Source organism: Myxocyprinus asiaticus, chromosome 12 (genome assembly GCF_019703515.2).
Source record: "Myxocyprinus asiaticus isolate MX2 ecotype Aquarium Trade chromosome 12, UBuf_Myxa_2, whole genome shotgun sequence".
NCBI lineage: Eukaryota > Metazoa > Chordata > Actinopteri > Cypriniformes > Catostomidae > Myxocyprinus > Myxocyprinus asiaticus.
In genome coordinates, this window is record NC_059355.1 from 46,405,552 (window position 1) to 46,422,860 (window position 17,309).

The following is a 17,309-nucleotide window of genomic DNA, read 5'->3' on the forward strand; positions in this document are numbered from 1 at the left end:
AGGTTAATTGTTATCCAAAGTGGTTGCAAAACCAAATTGTTGAAAAATGTAATAATAATAATAATGTAATAGCTGTCAGGTCAGGATTATACTCCAATAATAAAATATTTAATTGCATTGAGAACCAAAACGTGCTTCTCATGGAAGGCTTTTGAAACATTAAGTTGAAATCTTGTTCACAATCAGTAGTTTAAATTGCATACGTCATAATCTGTCAATCTGATTCGTCAGTGTCTTTATAGTATTTTTAATGCTAGGATTTGGGGTCTCTCAGTCCTGTACCGTACATGAGGGTTAAAGGAATATTCCGGGCTCAATCAAACAACATTTGTGTCATGAATGAATGAATGAATGAACATTACATTTATGTAGAGCTTTTCTGACACTACACTCAAAGTGCTTTACACAGTGAAGAGGGGACTCTCCTCAACCACCACCAGTGTGCAGCATCAACCTGGATGATGAGACAGCAGCCATAGTGCGCCAGTACACTCACCACACACCAGCTATAGGTGGAGAGGAGAGAGTAGAGTGATAGAGCCAATTAATGGATGGGGATTATTAGGAAGCCATGATTAATAAGGGCCAATGGGGGAATTTGGCCAGGACACCGGGTTACACCCCTACTCTTAGTCATGATATTGATTGTCCCTCCTATTCTTTGAAAAAATAAAAGCAAAAATCTGTGTTACAGTGAGGCACTTACAATGGAAGTGAATGGGGGTCAATCCGTAAATGTTAAAATACTCACTGTTTCAAAAGTATAGGCACAAGACGCAAACAATATGCACATTAACATGAGCGCTAACTTACCTTATTGGCGTAAAGTTATATCAAATTCTAAAACTCTGTTGCCATGCCAACAATGCTGTAAACCCCAAAACCCTAAAACTATGATTTTAACAACTTTACAGCTTAAATAATACACAAGTTTTAACAGAATAGTTAATGTAAGTGCTTTTATAAAATGATAAGCTTCACATTTCTGTCTTTAAACTCTCCAAAAATTGGCCACATTCACTTCCATTGTAAGTGCCTCACTGTAACCACCAAAGTGGTTTTGCAACTATTTTGAAAGAAGGGACGAGTCGAAATTACTTTTTGTGGTAATCAACATTATTCCACAATGCTATTGATTGAGCTCTACGTGTATTGAACCTGGAATATTCCTTCATGAGGAGGGTGACTTTCTAGAATTGTAAAGCAAAAAGTATATTTTTCACAGTATTGTTAGCTATTTTCGAAATGTTAAATTGACCGGACAATGTGACCACTTCCCAAGTGTATGTCTTCAGGGGAGCCGCCAGCCTTGTAGGCCTGCAGAACATGAGCAATAAAGGGAAATAAAAAGGAAATAGGTGAATTTATATCAATTTGGAACCAATCCTAATGAAATGACCAAGTTTGTTCTACTGGGTAAACTGAAATTCTGTTTAAATTCCAAAAAATAGAATTTTCTGTTTTATTTAGAATTACCATAGAATGTCAGTTGATCAATAGAGAATTCTTTGAGGAGTGTTGGTTGCCTCCATTTGGATTGGTTATGATTATGTTTTTTGGAAAGGTTTTATTTATATTATTTTGTTCACCTGGGATTATGACTAGTCAAAATTGCCATATCTGATATGCTAACTGTTAGGGTACAACAGGGCTAAAGGCATACCTTAAGGAAATGTAGCTTTTTTTTTCTGATCACAAAATGTATCAAGATTAATTTATTTATATATATATATATATATATATATATATATATATATATATATATATTGAATATGGATGGAGCAAAATAATTTGAGTGAAAAGAGATAATAGAAGGTTTTCATTAAAATTCACTTAAAAAAATAAATAAATGTGGCGAGGGTCCCTTTTACCCCACACTTAGGGTAAAAGGCCCTTAAGGGGTTTATACCGATATTGTGTAGATATAGGGGCGATAGTTATAGGGCAATATTTGTCAACTAATGCAAATACTTTTGAGACAGCAAAATGCTTTTTTGAGCAACAAGTTAAGATAATGCTTACTCAAAATAACTACTAGCCTACTTCAGAAAAGGGTGCACCATTTCCTGTGCATTATTTAGCATTTCATGACATCTGAAGTATTCTATAAACAAATGAATCTCCATTGTGATTGGATCAGTCAATGTGAGCCCACTTTGAACATTTTTCATAAATCTATTACCCCCTCTTAAATAAAAAGAATGTGTTTTATGGGGGCCCTTTAGCCCCAGCAACAGGGGTACTTTTTATACGAAATACTATCCTTTTACTTATTGGACAGTTATTTAATTTTTTTATTTATTTATTCACCTTGAACAAAACTTAAATTACATAAGTATTTTGTCTCCGGATAAATGTGGTAATTTCAGAGATTTTCAAAAAAGTTGCAAAAGTTTTAGGCACTTGTGAATTTTGCATAGTGATGATGTCTTCAAAAATAATGAAATAAATAGTTTTCATTTATCACTTGGTGTCATACAAAGTCCAATAAACATAAAAAACCTAAATCAATAGCACCAATTCTCCTAGGTACACCTGGACACAGTTTTTCTTGGTTGTTGGCAGATAGGATGTTCCAAGCTTCTTGAAGAATTCTCCACAGTTCTTCTATCTATTTAGGCTGTCTCAATTGCTTCTGTCTCTTTATGTAATCTCAGACTGACACGATGTTCAGCGGGGGGGGGGGGCTTTGTGGGGGCCATGACATCTGTTGCAGGGCTCCCTGTTCTTCTATTCTAATCTTTCTATTTGCAAAAGGAATGTTTGGGAGTCTAAAATGTATATTTCCTACTGACACACTAAAGCTGAAGATATATATAACCATCTTAAAACAAATGTTTTTGTGAAACATCTTATGTGCATAAGACTGTTGCACAGTACTGTACATTTGCAACATTTAACAAATTAAATATTACATCAAATTACCCCACATTGACATTTTTTATATTGCACGCAATGATGCACCCATGGATCAGGAATATTTTGCTGTGTATAGTGGCAAACAAGTGTTTAAAGAAGTCCTGTGGAAGTTTTTGGTGGTCTTTATTGTTTTGGAGAGAAAACAAAGCTGTTGAAGCCTTCCCTACTAGTCAAAATTGCATTCCAGATATCTTGAGTTTTGTCAAGACAAAGCCTGTAACGCTTAGTGCACTAAAAGATACAGCTGCCTACTGAAGATTCCAGCTAAGTTTTGGCTCTGTTTTGTACAACTGCAATGCTTTTGTAGGCGTGGTTGATCTGCCCGAGTAACGGTGCAGGCCACACTTCTGCGAGAAAGGAAAAAGAGCCTCGTGCCAAAACGGTAAAAGCGTCGAGGTGGGCGATTTCCCTTCCAGCGTTTTCTCTCGTGTTGACTTATTGATCCGCAGTGATCAGGCGCATTTCCGATTTATCTGCGGCGTTACACGTTAGTCCATGCGCGAGTTGTAACTTTGTAGCTACAGTAGATGTTTTATTTGAATTGCAAATCGCAACGCACATTCGCTGGATAGTCATATCAGATTTTAACCTCTGAAAATCAACGAGCTACAATGTCACACGTTGATAAAGGGCCGACAAATGACTCGGAAAAGAAGACTGAATCGGCCGAAGACAGTTCACCAGGGGACATGGAGGTGCCCAAAACAAAATTATTTGATGCCAAGGCAGTCTTATGGACATTTGGGAAATGTCTCACCGCCTTGTTGCCCGTCTACCTAGCTGGTTACTATCGCATGAGCACTAGTTTGGTGGTGTTCGGGATGATGGTTTACTCAGGATGGAAACATACTCGTGAAGCGAAGGAAGCGAGACTAAGATCCGCAATACAGTTAATCAACGATGAACAAGAATACATGTCGTCCAAATCATTTCGAAGTAGAAGAGACCTGCCTTCTTGGGTAAGAAAGCAACGTGCATGACACACACACAAAAAATAATAATTAATAAATAAATAAATAATAATAAAATAATAATAATAATGTGTGTTTGGCTATCTAAAAGAAAAAGATATAAACGTCCAAATAAGGACACTCATATTCACTTTATGTATTTTCTCATTATGCAACAGCTGAATCGCTACGAATACCTAAAATGATTAGTGATGTCTGAATGTGCGAACAAATTGTTCTTTTGAATCGGTTCGTTTCGATGATTCATCCGAACCGATTTGCTCAGACAAATGTTAAGTGGGTGACGTTTTGTAGCTAACCATAAATAACACATAATCTATTCGAAAGCATCATTTTAACTCAAAAATTATTTTACCACGAAAGTGAAACGTAAAGTGCCGCGTGAGGATTTCAGGGGACACGAGTGATGACTCGAAAGAATGGGCGAATCGGTTCGTTTTGGAATCTGTCTGAACGAACCGACTCGCTCAAATGAATCAGACTCACGCGGAGTGTTTTGGCCTGTTGGTGGCGCTGTTCCTGTGGGAGTCTTGCAGCATATTAGAAACCTCATATATGGTTAAATCTTCAACGTCCAAATCTGCCTGAATGCATTGTTGATTTGTCATCCCCGCTCAACTTCACAGATATTAAAACGAATTAATTCTATATTTGGTCATGTCTCATGGCTACCATGTGGTGAAATAGGCTATGCATGTTACAGAGAGGTTTTGCAATGAACAATTAAATATATAGCCACGTTTAACTATTTGATATTTTATTTTATTTACTTTTATTTTATTAATTAATTTTATTGTTTTTTTTTCCCATTTTAATGCAGATGTTTCATGTATCTATGTTCTTCCATTTTAAAAAAAGTGTAGGCTCAAATGGTATGTGAAAAACAGACTTTTAATAACTTAATAGTATAATGAAAATGGAGGAAAAACATCTACGATAGACTGAGGTGGTTTACATGAGCTCTCTGTTGTTTTCATCTTCATAACCACATCCTTATGTGATACAAAAACCCCTTGTCTCTGTACCTATAAGTCTGTTTTTACTCTTTCTTTATAATTTCAGGTAAATTTTCCAGATGTTGAGAAGGTTGAATGGCTAAACAAGGTAAATCAGTCAAAATGATGATTTCTTGAGATGCAATATGTAAAATCAAACCTGTAATCCCATGTTTTGCCCATCCATACCTTTCCATACTGCCCCGCCCTACATAAAACCCCTCCCTTATGTCACAACAGCTGTCACTGCCCACCCACGCACATGGTGAAGAAAAGCCTTGAGTGTTATTATTATGTTGGCTTGATGAAGCCTACATACTGTTATTCTGGAGACTTTGTTTAGGGCTTTCCGAAATCCCAAAACCAAGACCAAAATGATCAATTGTAACTCCTCCTACAGCTGTCAAGATACATCCACCAAGCTTGGCACAAACCTTCAGACTGTTCTCACCCACGTTGCTGTTTCTTTTTGAACTGTTTGGAATAACTGTTTGGTTTTCACACAACAAAAGATCAAATACCCGAAAAACCCCATAGACTTACATTGACGGAATTTTCAAACAGCCAACGGAATGCCCTTTAATTCAAACCAAAGTCTTTCTACCAAGTCAGTCCACTGCCGGCCATCTATGGAACGCTCTCGGGAGGTTATTTCCAGTCATGCCAGTTCAGCTCTTATCTACCTGAATGGGGAAACACCGAAATCTCAAAAACGGTTGGCCAAGGGGCCTGGGTAGCTCAGCGAGTATTGACACTGACTACCGCCCCTGGAGTCGTGAGTTTGAATCCAGGACTTGCAGAGGGACTCCAGCCAGGTCTCCTAAGCATCCAAATTGGCCCGGTTGCTAGAAAGGGTAGAGTCACATGGGGTAACCTCCTCGTGGTCGCTAATAATGTGTGGTTCTCACTTTCGGTGGGTCGCGGAATAGCTTGAAGCCTCCACATGCGCTATGTCTCTGCGGTAACGCACTCAACAAGCCAAGTGATAAGATGCGCGGACTGACGGTCTCAGACACGGAGGCAACTGAGATTCGTCCTCCGCCACCCGGATTGAGGCGAGTCACTACGCCACAAGGACTTAGAGTACATTGGGAATTGGGCATTCCAAATTGGGGTGAAAAAGGGGAGGGAAAAAAGAAACGGTTGGTCAAGATTACAATCAAAGAACATATTTCAAATCAGCAATAAAATTTGATAATATTGGAATCATAAATTATCATGGTGGTATTTGTTATTGATTGTAATTAATGCTGATTAAAAAAAGAAACAAAGTCAAAATGTTACAGTAATTGTACCATTACATACAATGTTACTGCAGTTGTACAATAACATGTATATTACAGTACTGAAATTGAGATTTTTGCGAATGACATGAATGAGCATTAGGATGGAAAATGTGCAAAAAGTCTCAAAATATGCTCCATTTTCTTCTTTTTTAAATTTTTTTTATTATTATTTAGATTTTGGGGTGAATTATGACCTGAATATTATTTTGAGAGATTCACCCTCTGTGGGTTTTTTTTTTTTCCTCAGGGAATGTTAGTAGAATGACTGTAATAACATTGTTATAGATCATTATTCTCTGAAATATTCAGGCTTTTAAGTTCTTTATCAGTGACTCACAAGGCAGACATTTTACACTGGCAGTTATCCCAGCCGAGCCGAAAATCAAGAGACCGTACCCTTGTCTTACCCAGCATCATGAGGTCTGGTTGACTCACAATGCTATTTAAGAAATCTGTGGTTTCAGAGACATGTAACCAATCATAATCCAGTGCTTTAGCTTCTGTTATCATCTCCGCAAACAACAACAACAAGTCTCTATAGTAACAAGGCAAACACAAATGGCTCAGTGTAAACAGCTGCAAGAGGAGCAGAGAATGAGCGTGGGTGTTGAAAGTAAAGAACTAGGTCAGATCTGTCTTTATATAGTCCCCCAAACCCGATGCATAAAATCAAGTCCCTACGTCACATTACAAAAGTAAAATGGGTTGCAAAAATGATCTTAACCCAAAGAGCTCATCGTCATATGAAGAAATTTATAATATGAAATGTTTTTTCCTTTTCTCCTAATTTTCAGGTAATCCAGCAGGCCTGGCCATTTATTGGTCAGTATTTGGAGAAGTTGCTCACAGACACCATTGCTCCATCAATCCGTGGATCCAGTGCTCATCTACAGACGCTCAGCTTCACGAAGATAGACTTTGGTGACAAGGTCATACAAGGACACTCATACATTATACTGTACAGCATACTTATTAATAGAGTACAGAGAATAATATTTCAATTTAAAGGGATAGTTCACCCAAAATGAAAATTCTTTCATCATTTACTCACCCTCATGCCATCCCAGATGTGTACAGTTATGCTCAAATGTTTGCATACCCTGGCATAAATTGTGAAATGTTGGCATTGATTTTGAAAATATGACTGATCATGCAAAAAAAACTTTAAGGATAGTGATCATATGAAGCCATTTATTATTTGGCTCCATTTTAAATCATAATGGTATCAGAAATCACCCAAATGGCCCTGATCAAAAGTTTACATACCCTTGAATGTTTGGCCTTGTTACAGACACACAAGGTGACACACGCAGGTTTAAATGGCAATTAAAGGTTAATTTCCCACACCTGTGGCTTTTTAAATTGCAATTATTGCCTGTGTATAAGTAGTCAATGAGTTTTTTAGCTCTCATGGATGCACTGAGCAGGCTAGATACTGAGCCATGGGGAGCAGAAACGAACTGTCAAAAGGCCTGCGTAACAAGGTAATGGAACTTTATAAAGATGGAAAAGGATATAAAAAGATATCCAAAGCCTTGAAAATGCCAGTCAGTACTGTTCAATCACTTATTAAGAAGTGGAAAATTCAGGGATCTCTTGATACCAAGCCAAGGTCAGGTAGACCAAGAAAGATTTCAGCCACAACTGCCAGAAGAATTGTTCGGGATACAAAGAAAAACCCACAGGTAACCTCAAGAGAAATACAGGCGCTCTGGAAAAAGATGGTGTGGTTGTTTCAAGGAGCCCAATACGACGATACTTGAACAAAAATGAGCTGCATGGTCGAGTTGCCAGAAAGAAGCCTTTACTGTGCCAATGCCACAAATGACAACACCTTGACACACCTCACAGCTTCTGGCACACTGTAATTTGGAGCGACGAGACCAAAATAGAGCTTTATGGTCACAACCATAAGCGCTATGTTTGGAGAGGGGTCAACAAGGCCTATAGTGAAAAGAATACCATACCCACTGTGAAGCATGGTGGTGGCTCACTGATGTTTTGGGGGTGTGTGAACTCTAAAGGCACGGGGAATCTTGTGAAAATTGATGGCAAGATGAATGCAGCATGTTATCAGAAAATACTGGCAGACAATTTGCATTCTTCTGCACGAAAGCTGCGCATGGGACGCTCTTGGACTTACGACAATGACCCTAAGCACAAGGCCAAGTTGACCCTCCAGTGGTTACAGCAGAAAAAGGTGAAGGTTCTGGAGTGGCCATCACAGTCTCCTGACCTTAATATCATCGAGCCACTCTGGGGAGATCTCAAACGTGCGGTTCATGCAAGACGACCAAAGACTTTGCATGACCTGGAGGCATTTTGCCAAGACGAATGGGCAGCTATACCACCTGCAAGAATTTGGGGCCTCATAGACAACTATTACAAAAGACTGCACACTGTCATTGATGCTAAAGGGGGCAATACACAGTATTAAGAACTAAGGGTATGCAGACTTTTGAACAGGGGTTATTTCATTTTTTTTGTTTTATGATTGTGCCATTCTGTTATAACCTACAGTTGAATATGAATCCCATAAGAAATAAAAGAAATGTGTTTTGCCTGCTCACTCATGTTTTCTTTAAAAATGGTACATATATTACCAATTCTCCAAGGGTATGCAAACTTTTGAGCACAACTGTATGACTTTCTTTCTTCTGCAGGACACAAACGTAGATTTTTAGAAGAATGTTTTTACCTCTGTAGGTCCATACAATGCAAGTGAATGACCAAAATGTTGAAGCTCCAAAAAGCATATTCAGGCAACATAAAAATAATCCATAAGACTCCAGTGGTTTATTCCATGTCTTCTGAAGTGATCCAATCGATTTTGGGTGAGAACAGACCAAAATTGAACTCCTTTTTCATTATAAATCTTGACATCTGCAGTCTCTCTGGCGATCATTATTTCAACCTCGATTACACTTCCTAGGACCATCTAGCACATGCGTCAAGCACTAGGAAGTGTAATCGAGCTTCATATCCTGATGGTGCAAGAGGTACAGTAAAAAAGGAGTTATATTTTGATCTGTTCTCACCCAAAACTGAATAGCTTTAACAATCTCATGGGTGGAAATGCATCTCAAAGTTTTTGTGCCAAAATACAGTTTAACCACAGTTTTAAAAAGATATTTGTAAATGTCATGTTCCTTTTAATAGTGTTACTCTTTTAATGTCTAAAAGTAGAGTTAGGGGAGACCGAGGTTAGTTCATTTTTTACTCCAGTGTTTCTCAGAGTAGACTTATTTTTTTTAATCAATGTCTGCAACGCCACATACCTTTTAAGTTTTTGCTACAAAAAAAAAAGAACATTTTCAACTTTATTGTCCAGGATTTTTTTTTTTTTGAACTTTTGTGACAACCTGCCCCAATTTCAAAAATACTTTTTTTTTAAAAAACAGTCTTTTGAATACATTGGTCAAACTAAGAGATAGTCTAAGCGAGTCGCTCAAAGCAAACAGAGCAATTTTCAAAGTGCCACAGAAAGACAGTGCTTACAGTTTTCGAGAAAATGAACCTATGAATGGCTTACTTATAGTTGTCTCGCATTTTAAGTTGGACTAGGAGAAAGTATTTTAACACAGAAAAAGTTAGGTACATACTTCAGCTTTAAATGGTTTGGATGATGTTATGATCATGTACATTTTTATGCTTGATGGAAACTCTTTGTATCCTACAACAGAACGCTTGTGTTTGTATTATACAGGCTATGAAGGTAGTAGGAGTGAAGACTCATACAGAAAACGAAAAAGGTCAAATTCTGCTTGACGTTTACATCAGGTGACTTCTCAATCTATTTACACTACATTTGAGATTCTCTTTGATGTTGACTTGCACAACATGAGGGCCTATAATGAGTGAATTGTCTCTTGTGAACTCTCTGAAGTGAAGGAGTGCTCTAAAAGCCTTCTGTATTCAGTATTGTGTGTCTATTTCACGAGCCAACAAAACAAATCTTGACGATTTTGCAGCCAGATCAGATTTTTTCAAAAAGACCCAGTTAATCAAAGTTGTGTGGCATTTATCCATGTCTGTTAGCTTTGAGGTGCAAAAGTACTTCCACAAGTTGACAAAATAAACTTTTAGCAGATATACACATTTAATATGTACAGTCTTTTTCTTCTGAGAAAATGGACGAAAAATATTAATGACTCATCTTGTTTGCAGGGCAACTTACTATTTTTTTGGCCTTTAAATTCTCCCCATATACCCAGTTATGGTTTTTCTGGGCTATAAATTAAAGGCTATTGGCTATTTGTTAAAAAGGACAAGACCTTCAATAGCCGCGTTTCCACTATTGGGCCAAATTAGGGCGTGCTAGTGCGTGCCAGGGCCAGTTGCGCACTGTCACGTCCGGGGCTTCATTGTGCCTCCTCGGGGCCAGTGACCTTTGGCCCTCCGATTACAGTCAATGTCAAAGGCGGAGTTTCGCTGAGTCATGTCAGATGTTTCAGCACCAAGATCGCCAGACTTGCAGGTTGTGTATCCTGCGCACAACGGTACAGGTTCGGAAATAATAAAAAAATTGCAGGCACAGTACAAATCCGTTAAAACGCACAATGGACAAAGCGGTACCCAAAGGAAGAACTTTCCATGGTTTGAGGGTGGGTTTTAGGGCAGAGCTGCAGGGCTATTGGCCCGATGGTGGAAACGCAGATCGACTTTGGTGTAACGACTCGAGGTCCGAGGTTGTTGGCCCAGGCTGGCCAGTTGATAGCCCTGACGCGCACTTGCCTGATAGTGGAAAAGCGGCTAATATGTTTCAACCCAACTTCCAGTTTCAATAGGAAATACATCAGCACAGTAAAGAAAACTGCATTCGTTAAACCATTTTAAACATGTGAGACAGTGATGTTAAGTGAACAAACTACTGTATATTTATTATTGTTTTGGGACAAATTCAGCTGAAGTCTTTAGGATATCTTATTTGATTGTGTGGTGTTGACATATTAAGACAATGTCTGATGTTTCGTCTTCATCTCTTTGCAGTTACGTAGGGGATGTTGAGATAAATGTGGAGGTGAAACGGTATTTCTGCAAAGCTGGTGTGAAAGGAATACAGGTGGGTTCAGGTGTCTGTCAGTGTGAGTTAGGAATTTGTCGTCATAGAAACACACATTCCAGATTTTCATATTTTCTGCACCCTGTATATTTATATACTTTACAGATTAATCCATTAAAAGCATGTTAATCATGCAAGTTATTTTGTATACCGCAAAAATTCAATATATCGTGCAGCTTCACTGGTCACCACTATATTTTTAATTTGGGATGGCAGTCTGCCATCCGCCCATGTAATCTCCAGAGAATGATTAAAAGTGCCCTGTGATTGATGCATGAACAACGCTGAGAAAAGTAACAGGTGCCATATGACAATGCCGTTTATGCGTAGCTTCTTTATATGATAAAGTCATTTCTATGAGGTAAAATGCCCAAATGTTAGTTGGGACATTTTCCATTTTCTGAAAGTTGTTAGGGACTCTGAGAGTTGGTCTCACCCCTGCCTAAATCTACATGACACTACTTACATTTACATCTATGCATTTGGCAGACGCTTTTATTCAAAGCAACTTACAGTGCACTTATTACAGGGACAATCCCTCCAGAGCAACCTGGAGTTAAGTGCCTTGCTCAAGGACACAATGGTGGTGGCTGTGGGGATTGAACCAGCAACCTTCTGATTACCAGTTATGTGCTTTAGTCCACTACACCACCACCACACTTGTACTTGGCAAATAAGTAAATGAATGGGCATGAAATAATGATTTGAGTTGTAATTATGTTGTTATGTGAGAAGAAAGAGGCCGCGTAGTCTCCAGAAACAGCTGAATTCAACCTCTGGTTTGCGTCGAATTTCTCTTAAGATGTATATTGTGAAAATGTCTGTCTGACTGCACATAATCCCACTCATTACACAACGAGTTGTTTGTTTTTTACAAATATTTGACTGCTGTATGGCACAACTGACCAATCAGAATAGAGTATTCTAGTGAGCTGTGGAAAAAACAGTAGAACTGATAGACAGTCCCACTTACTGTAGAAATGAAGTAATAAGAATATTCCTATTTCTCTCTCACAGCTCCATGGAATGATGCGTGTGATTTTGGAGCCTTTGATTGGCAACGTCCCAATCGTGGGCGCCGTGACTATGTTCTTTATTCAAAGGCCTGTAAGTAACTCTAAACATATTCTACACACCTAAAAATAAAGGTTCTTAAGGTTCTGCACCAAAGTTCAGCAAAAACAGTTTTTTTAAATGGCACATAATGAACTTAATTTCCTAAATTAATAAAAAACTGTTTTAATGAAAATTTGTGTCCTTAATGTTTTGTATTATGTAGTAAAATTTATATAAAAGCATTAAGGCCTAACAAAACTCTTTAGCCGTGACTGTATCCACAATATATTGCTTAATTATAGGTGCTTCATGTATCATCTGTTATCAGAGAAAAAAGGTGAAGCCCTCCTTTGAGGTTCTTTGAAAGACCAGTACAAGGATGGTTTTTCTTAAGAACCATACATCTTTAAAAAGATGAATGAAACCTGGCTTAAAAACTTTTTTGGGAACATTGGGGCTGTCGCGATTATGAAATTTGGCTGACGATTAATTGTCAAACAAATAATTGTGATTATGACGATTAATTGTCTCTTTTAGGGCTGTAACGATTAATTGTCATATAAATTGTCATTTCAAATTTATCTTCAAATATACAAATCAAATGATAAAATAGGGATATATGATTTCCTTTTAAGGCTTTAAAAAACGTACGAATGACATGAAAAATAATGTTTTAAATATCAAAGTATTTCTAAATACTTAAAATATGTTTTTTTGGTCAACTTTAGTTTCGGTCAATTTTACATTTACACTGCTGCATACCTGCCAACATCGGATTGTGAAAAATAGGGAGATTTATTTTTGTGGTGCGAGGAACGGCAGCTGGTGGAGTTTTTGGTGTCCCCCTAGGGTAAGATGGTGCCCCTGTAGGGAGTAGGTAAACCACGCAGACTGCGCAATATACGTATAGGGAGCGACAGTACCGGTCAGTAATATACCTGGTCCCTTACCACATCCTTCACAGTTTTAGCAATAAATGCTTTTTGAGTTATTATTAATAAAATTGAATATCCTTTCTTAAATGCTGAGAACATTTTGGACCCATGACTTGACCCATGAAAAATACTTTCTTCAGTTATTTATCTTCTTTAGCTTCTTTATGTATACATCTGTGTTGGTTTGTACAGTATGTATTTTTATAAAGAATTTTGTTATATACTTTATTATTAAATTGTTTTCCTTTACATTTACTTCTTGTCTTTATATCTCAGTGATTGTATTCATACATTGTTGAATCTGTGTAATTTTGTACATTTTATTGAACATTTATATAGAACCTTCTGTTTTTAAATTAAAAAAATCCAATTTTAGCACAATATGTGGACTTTTCAGACGGTCCCTTACCACAACCTTCACAGTATTAGCACGTTTCAGCACAATGTGTGGACTTTTCAGATGACCCCTTACACACATATAAAAAATTTCCAATTTATATAATTGTTAAATTAACAATCTGGAATTATTTAGCCATGATGCCATCTGACTAGCTTATGGGACAAATCACATCCCATATTGATTCGATACAGGACGCATCATTTCATATTTAAATAAGGGACGATCCCGTATGAGTGAAGTGTGACTGCAGAAAATCGTGAGTTTATCGGTAGAAAATGTGAAGCGGGAGGAGGCATGGAAAAATGGGAGTGTTGGCAGGTATGCTGTTGTTTTTGAAAATCCTCTATTTTATATCATATATATATATATATATATATATATATATATATATATATATATATATATATATATATATATTAAATAAAAAATAAATATAATTTTTATATATTTTTTATTATATTTATATTATATTATGCAGTAGTAAAATATTTCTATGCTAATTTCGTCACTTTCACAAGTTATTTTAATGCTTCTTGATTAAATCCACGAGCCCTTATTTCTCATGAAGCAAAACCTTTCATCATTGTATCAGGGGCGGTTCTAGAGGGGGACCTGGGGTGGCCGCGGCCCTCATGTGCCGTAAATAAATATATTAGTTTTATATTAATCATGTAATGCTTTGCCTCTCATCATTTTCTCCGTCCACTCTTGTCTTCTTCATCCTTATTAGAAACTGAACATAAATTGGACGGGTTTGACCAACTTGCTGGATATTCCAGGACTCAAGTGAGTTACAGTCATTAGAAATACACAAAACTCTTTTATTCAGTTCATTAACACTCAGTTTCACTGTGTTTCTTTGTGTTTTATTGTGTGTTAGTGTGATGTCAGACACTAAGATCATGGATGCGATTGCCTCATTCCTGGTGTTGCCCAATCGTCTTACTGTTCCTCTAGTGCCAGACCTGCATGTTGCACAACTGCGCTGCCCACTGCCGAGGGTAATTGGGAAACTTTCCAATGACTTCTAATGTTTTATACTGAGCTAATGTAATATTCTATCCCCAAATCTCTAAATAAATAAAAAATACTGGATTTTCACAAAGTTTTCAAGCTTTTCCAGTTTATTATTCTTTATTTGTCTCTCATCCTCTCTAAAGGGAGTTGTGCGTATTCACCTGTTAGAGGCAGATGGTCTGGCCGCGAAGGATAACTATGTGAAGGGTGTGATAGCGGGCATGTCTGACCCGTACGTTCTACTGAGAGTGGGACCACAGAGTTTCAAATCACGGCATCAGGACAACACCCTCAATCCCAAATGGGATGAAATGTATGAGGTAGGTGGAACAAAACCACACCTGAAAGTATTTACATACTCTTACAAATGCACACTTACCAAACACACTCCTCCCTTCACCTCTGTCTGAAACAAGCAGAAACATATGGTATGAGATATTCATCTGCACATTATATTAATTAGAGGTTGACTGATAGTGGATTTTGCCAATACTGATAACTAAGGTGGTGGAAAAGGCCGATAACCGATTAATCGGCAGGTAGTTTTTAAAAGGGAATTATTGAATTTAAAAAATGTCTTAGTCTTTCTGTGACGTGTGTAACCTGTCCTGCTCAACCCCTCCGAGCGGGTTTAGAACCGGCCTCTCCGGCATGGGAGGCGGGCGTGCTAACGAGGATGCTAAAGGCTACAGCCTCTAGTGTCAGTCGCTAGTGCGCCTCTTGAGGCCAGGGTAGTGAGGTTTATACACTGCACAGCTACCTACCAGCTGGTTTCCGTCACACTCACCCCCCTAAACCTCACTCCTATCCGGGTCACGGCACCACTGTAACCGGTGCTACTTGATCCGCTCCGAGCGGCTTTAGAACTGCTGTCTCCGGCATGGGAGGCGGGTGCGCAAACGAGGAGGCTAAAGCCTCTAGCGTCAGTCGCTAGTGCACCTCCTGAGGCCAGGGGAGTGAAGTTTACACATACCGCACAGCTATCACATAGCAGCTGGCTCCCATTACACGGGCACAGACATTGATGCTGCAAGAGTCCAAAATGAGTAAAATCCTAGATGCGTTTTTGGTGTGCAACCAAAATCCCAATAATAACCAGAAAAAATAAAGATCTGGTACATTATGCTGGACTTCTAATTATAAACAAGCCCGAAATAACCCAGGGACTCTTATTTTGAAATGTCCAGCTCACACAAACACAAGGTAAACAAAACATGCGATCTTACAATCATGTAAAATGTCTTACAATAGAAACACTACTAAGTAAACATTGTCATTAAGGCAAGAAAAATACTGCATGAGCAGTAATTAATTAAAAGTAGATCATCATTTATCAATAGAAGATCATCACCGATCGCTTGTCAATTGTCATATGTGTCTTTTTATATAATAATTCGCATTAAAAATCATGAATTAGTACATAAACAGTGATGGTGACCGAGTCTTGGCTACGTTGCAATGCTCCATTGTAAACATTTACCAAAATTAAAGTTTTAGTTGCCTATATATTCACCAGATGAAGAGTTTTGGCCACCGATTAACATGGAGCAATTTAAAAAACAAAACAACTATCGGTGTCATTTTTTGCTGATAACGATAGTTCTAAAAAGCAGCTATCGGCACTGATTAATCGGTAAAACCGATATATAGGTCGACCTCTGATATTAATATGTTAATCTAAATCAAAACCTTTCAAAACTGGTTCCTGAATTTAGATTTAAAGGATTCGAGATTTAAGCTGGTTGTTTGTTAGCCCTTTGCAATAGTGACCAAAGTATCAGTCAGTCTGATTAATTGGTAAATACTGGGCCACTTTGAGATTATTGGCATTGCCCGATTAAGTGTTAGTTCCTGTTTTGTCAGTTCCAAAATCTACCGACAGCCTTGTTGATGGATAATGCACTTTTTTCTGTTTTCTGTTTTTAAATGTTTTGGAGTTAATGTTTCAAGAAATTTTGTGAATTTTTTGTATAAATACTGTGTTGTTTAATAATGTAAATACTGTAATGTTTAAAATTCATTCATTTGCCATGATTATATTCAGTGTCAAATTTAAGTGTCATATCGGATATTAGCCACCAGTCATTGAAAAATTAATATCGGTCAACCACTAATTTGTAAAACTTCCATTATTAAATAAGCATTGCAGTTCCTTTATTTTAAAAACTATAAGAAATAATCAAAGCGTGAAAGTAGAACAGGGTCAAGTTTATGTAAATTGCCACTTGAAATATGATGAATGTCATAAAGTCTGATCTTTGTGTGTCCTTTGTGTTTCTGTTTGTAAAGTTTATAACTATGTTACGCCACATTTCATCATTTGTAACCCATGCTGTTAATGTAGGGTGTGTGTTTGGTGTTACATGCATGTGTGTGTGTCTGTCAGGTCATTGTTCATGAGGTGCCTGGTCAGGAGCTTGAGGTGGAAGTGTTTGACAAAGATCCCGATCATGATGATTTCCTGGGCAGGTACCATATCAGGGCTCGTCTTGTTTCAATTCCCTCTTTCATTCAGTCATTTAAAGGGGCTATATTGTTTCGTACATTTCATGAAATCCACTTATAATGTTAAAGAAATATTCCGGGTTCAATACAAGTTAAGCTCAATCAACAGCAATTGTGGAATAATGTTGATTACCACAAAAATTAGTTTCAACTCATCCCTCCT

General features: G+C 37.7%; 1 protein-coding gene across 1 annotated transcript in view; it reads left to right on the forward strand.

The window, feature by feature from the left end:
* The first annotated feature begins 3,243 nt into the window (after positions 1–3,243).
* esyt1b (extended synaptotagmin-like protein 1b) overlaps positions 3,244–17,309 on the forward strand; it is a 50,878-nt gene continuing 36,812 nt past the window's right edge. Inside the window, exons 1-10 of the mRNA XM_051712920.1 lie at positions 3,244–3,878; positions 4,953–4,994; positions 6,966–7,100; positions 9,878–9,951; positions 11,161–11,233; positions 12,251–12,340; positions 14,355–14,410; positions 14,505–14,625; positions 14,785–14,961; positions 17,028–17,110. Of these exons, the coding sequence (XP_051568880.1) occupies positions 3,531–3,878; positions 4,953–4,994; positions 6,966–7,100; positions 9,878–9,951; positions 11,161–11,233; positions 12,251–12,340; positions 14,355–14,410; positions 14,505–14,625; positions 14,785–14,961; positions 17,028–17,110 (1,199 nt within the window). The 5' untranslated portion in view covers positions 3,244–3,530. The remainder of the gene's footprint in view (positions 3,879–4,952; positions 4,995–6,965; positions 7,101–9,877; positions 9,952–11,160; positions 11,234–12,250; positions 12,341–14,354; positions 14,411–14,504; positions 14,626–14,784; positions 14,962–17,027; positions 17,111–17,309) is intronic.